The sequence below is a fragment of the Myotis davidii genome, unplaced genomic scaffold (assembly GCF_000327345.1).
Source record: "Myotis davidii unplaced genomic scaffold, ASM32734v1 scaffold448, whole genome shotgun sequence".
Lineage (NCBI taxonomy): Eukaryota > Metazoa > Chordata > Mammalia > Chiroptera > Vespertilionidae > Myotis > Myotis davidii.
Window position 1 is genome coordinate 3,796,879 of NW_006383009.1, and position 4,387 is coordinate 3,801,265.

General features: G+C 59.6%; 1 protein-coding gene across 1 annotated transcript in view; it reads left to right on the forward strand.

Annotated features, from left to right (window-relative positions):
- Nucleotides 1-93: 93 nt before the first annotated feature.
- The window catches only part of CRLF1 (cytokine receptor-like factor 1), a 5,485-nt gene continuing 1,191 nt past the window's right edge, over nucleotides 94-4,387 (forward strand). The window contains exons 1-5 of the mRNA XM_006778402.2: nucleotides 94-515; nucleotides 827-956; nucleotides 1,080-1,249; nucleotides 2,182-2,339; nucleotides 2,425-2,610. Of these exons, the coding sequence (XP_006778465.1) occupies nucleotides 155-515; nucleotides 827-956; nucleotides 1,080-1,249; nucleotides 2,182-2,339; nucleotides 2,425-2,610 (1,005 nt within the window). The 5' untranslated portion in view covers nucleotides 94-154. The remainder of the gene's footprint in view (nucleotides 516-826; nucleotides 957-1,079; nucleotides 1,250-2,181; nucleotides 2,340-2,424; nucleotides 2,611-4,387) is intronic.

Here is a 4,387-nt window from a genome sequence, read left to right on the forward strand (position 1 = left end):
TTGAATGGGTGGACATTTCTGTCTGAGGTTTGTAACCACTCAGAACCTTGAGTAGGTCAGTGATGAAGTGGCTTGAATGAGTTATCCCTGAACCTCAGCTTCCTTATCTGTAAAAGGGGAGTAATAATAGGAAAGAGCTCTTTGCGGGCTTGTCATGAGTCCTGGAGGTCCTAGCATGGTGGTCTCGGGGCAGCTCTATCCCAGGCCTGATAGGCCCTCTTCTCTGACCCCAGACACGGCTGTGATCAGTCCCCAGGACCCCACACTCCTCATCGGCTCCTCCCTGCAGGCCACGTGCTCAGTGCACGGGGACCTGCAGGGCCCTACTGCAGAGGGCCTCTACTGGACCCTAAATGGGCGCCGCCTGCCCCCCGAGCTCTCCCGCATGCTCAACGCCTCCACCCTGGCCCTCGCCTTGGCCAACCTCAACGGATCCAGGCAGCAGTCGGGGGACAACCTCGTGTGCCACGCTCAAGACGGCAGCATCCTAGCGGGCTCCTGCCTCTATGTTGGCCGTAAGTGGCCCCCAGGACGCTCAGGGGTAGCCTTTGGGAGCAGCATCTCCCCCTAACGGGGCGTGGATCGTGGGCCCTCTGGCCCAGGGCTGGATGGTGGGCATGCACACGAGAGGTATGGGCTTTTGGGTGGGAATGAAAGCCTGGAGACCCTCCCTCCACAGTCCCTAAGAGAGCTCACACAAGGGATCATGCCAACATCCACCCTGTCTGCCCTCCTTCCTCTTTGAGGTGGGGCTGGCTGGCGACCAGCAGCTCCTCTGCCTATCCACAGCCAGTCCAGACCCTCAGCCCCCGCACCCTCTCCTCAGTGCCCCCAGAGAAACCCTTCAACATCAGTTGCTGGTCCAAGAACATGAAGGACCTGACATGCCGCTGGACACCGGGGGCCCATGGGGAGACCTTCCTCCACACGAACTACTCCCTGAAGTACAAGCTGAGGTTGGTACTGGCCCCTGGTGACATGTAACGCAGCCTGGCTGCCCTCTGAGCTCAGTGTTCTGCCCTAGTGAGGCCTGAGGCCCCTAAGGGACCCTCATGTGTCCTCACCCCCCGTCCCCACAGGTGGTACGGGCAGGACAACACATGTGAGGAGTACCACACGGTGGGACCCCACTCCTGCCACATCCCCAAGGACCTGGCCCTCTTTACCCCCTACGAGATCTGGGTGGAAGCCACCAACAGGCTGGGCTCGGCCCGCTCAGATGTGCTCACACTGGACATCCTGGATGTGGGTGAGGCACCTCCCGATCCCCCCCCCCCCCCCCCCCCCACGCAAGCCCAGTCATGGCTGCATCTCTGGTCCAATCCTGCTGGTTGGGACAGGGAGTACCCCTCAGTCTCTAGCCCCCTGAATCAGCCAGCATAGTTCCACTCTGCTGAGAACACCTGGCCTGGCCCCCCTCCTCCCCTAAGCCCAGGTGTGCCAGAGGGCCCTCACTCCCCAGCTGGGAGGGGCTGTCCAGGTCTGAGGCACCCCAGGAAGCCACAGTCTGGAGCTGGGGTGGAGGGGGGGCAGGCAGGAGGCAGGAAATGGATGATCTGCAGCAGAATTGGGCTTAATCTAATTAGGGTGTTTCTCAGCCCTGAGCAGGCCTGTGTCTTAACCCATTCGGCCCCTCACCAAGGCCTCAGGGAGAGAGCCAGCTCTCCCTGCTTCCCACAGGGCTCCCAGAAGGATCCCAGATCCACCCTGGCTCGGAGCCACCCCCACCCCAGCCTTCCCTCTTCGCTTCCTTCAGTCTTGAAGCTGCGGTGGGCATGTTCTCAGCTTCACTTGTCCCTCTGCACCCAGCATACTGAGGACTTTGTAAGGTGGGAAGGTGCTGGAGGTGTGTGGTGATGGTCCCCTGGCCTCCTGGGAATAATAATAATAATATCATCGGCCAGGCAGTATCTGCTTTTACAGAATTCCCTGAAGATAGGATTATGTTTCTCCTGTCACAGATAATAATGGCGATAACAGCTAACATTAATTGAGTGCTTCTAGGCGCTGAGTGTTTCCTGAATATTGTCTAATGTAATCCCCCAGCCTCGAGGGGGTGGGAGGGGGAGGACAGCGGAAGCAGGTGCCACCTAAGCCACATGCTCTGGGATTTGAACCCAGACAGGGGCCAGGCAGGTCCCAGGGGCCCGTGACTAAGCCCTGTTCCACCCCACCTGCCAGTGACCACCGATCCCCCGCCCGATGTGCACGTGAGCCGAGTTGGGGGCCTGGAGGACCAGCTGAGCGTGCGCTGGGTTTCCCCGCCCGCCCTCAAGGACTTCCTCTTCCAAGCCAAGTACCAGATCCGCTACCGCGTGGAGGATAGTGTGGATTGGAAGGTGTCCATCCCGGCCCCACCCCGCCCCGACCCCGCTCCCGCCCTGGCCCCCTGCCCTGGCCTCTGACCCTGCCCTTGCCGACCAGGTGGTGGACGACGTGAGCAATCAGACCTCTTGCCGCCTGGCGGGCCTGAAGCCAGGCACCGTCTACTTCGTGCAAGTGCGTTGCAACCCCTTTGGCATCTACGGCTCCAAGAAGGCAGGGATCTGGAGTGAGTGGAGCCACCCTACGGCGGCCTCCACCCCCCGCAGTGGTGAGCACCCCAACATGGTTGGGTGGTTATGGGACCAGCGCTGAACCAGCCTGGGCTTGGGCTTCTGTTTTCTTGTTTTGTTTTTCCAGGAAAGTAGAGGTCTCAAACTGGTGACCCCAGAGCTGAATTTGGCCCCGGATCTATTTTCTTTCACCTGTTACTTGAAAAACAAAAAAACACACACGCACACACAAATACCCCCAAATTTTTGGATCTACTTGCAGACATTTAAAAACAGGATGTTTTAACAAAAATATCCTATATTCCCTAGAAAAATTGTCTAGAAAATGTAACAGCCAGCATTGCTCCACAGCCCCTATTAGCAAAGGCTTGCCCCTTCATGCCAGGTCCTGTCTTTCAAGTTGCCTCATCGCCAGCTGGCCCATTTCACCAACCTGTGCCCCCTCCCCAGCTCCTAAGGGCAAGTAAGTGAGTTTGAGACCCTTGCTTTCCAAGGCTGATGGGCTGCCAACTCTCCCTCTGAAGGGCCTCAGCTTCCCCTTCTGACTCAGGTAGGGGGCTGGGAATGATCAGGGGCCTGGGTCTGGCTCCCCCTGCCATCCGGGGTTCCTCTGAGCCCATGGACCCCCTTTCTCTCCTTTGTGAAATGATATGAAATCTGTTACTTGAAATGTCTGGCTTCAGCTTACCCATCTGGAAAGTGGGGATGGTAATGACTCCTATCTCAGACTATTGTACAGACCACTGAGATATGATAACCCATGAAAAGTGCCCTCACAGTGAGCACTACCAAAGGCCCCCTCCCCCTGCTCCCCACATGCTTTCACCCCAAGGTAGGCCTCCTTTTCTCAGATGAGGACACTCTGGCCTCAGTGGGTTTAGCCAGCCCCCAAGGTCATATAGGGATCTGAACTCATTTTGCTGGAAAAACAGGCCCATACTCACTCCTGGGATGATGGGGAAACCAAGGCCCAGAGAGGGTCTCAGAACCAGGGAGGGGCAGAGCCTAGCTCCAGCCAGCTCCCCAGCCCCCACTGTGGGGCCCTCCAGGTTCTGGGATGGGCGGGAGCTAGCATGACTGGGAGGGGCTGAGCCTTGGCCCCTGCTCGTGCCCAGCACCTGCGATTCTTGCACGGGAGCCAGCAGGCGGCTGCGTCTGCAGAGGAGGCTGGGGAGGCTGGGGGAGGCCAGCAGGGGCCTGGGCTGTGCCAGGGCCTGTCAGCGGGTCCCCTGTGTTATTTATGACGTGAGGCCGATGTCCTTATCCGCCGGCCTGTTCAGGGCTGGCTGAGTCCAGCAGCTGGACCTTCAGGCGGGCCTCCCACCTGGCCCTCCCACCCGCTCCCGGTCCCATTGGCTCATGCTCCCAGGGGCTGTCTCCTTAGGCTTCTCTGTCACTCTCTTCCCCTGTCTTTCTTGGTTTTTTTTGTGTGTGTGTCCCTGTTCCCCCCCTTTCTCCACCCCTCCTTCTCCCTCTGAATCTCCTTGGCTGACCCCCATGGCTTTGGTCTTCCCTGCATCTCCTGTCTCTCCTGGTCCCCATCTCTCCGTCTCTGCCTCTGCATCTCTCTCCCTTTCTCTTCCCCCTGCTCTGTCTCATCCCTCCGGCCTTGGCCCCTCACCTTCTCCCCCAGCCCCTTCCACTCGCACCTGGCTCAGGCCACAGGAGTCGGGTTCCTGGAGGAGATGTGGAGGAGGAGCCCCTTCCTTCCCCTACCCCCCACCTCCTCAGGGGCGCAGCTGGGCTGGGCGGTGGGGAGGACGCGGTCTCGGGGAAATGGGGGGAGGTGCCCGAGGGGAACGCGGTCCACCGCGCAGGGACCCTCCCTCCCC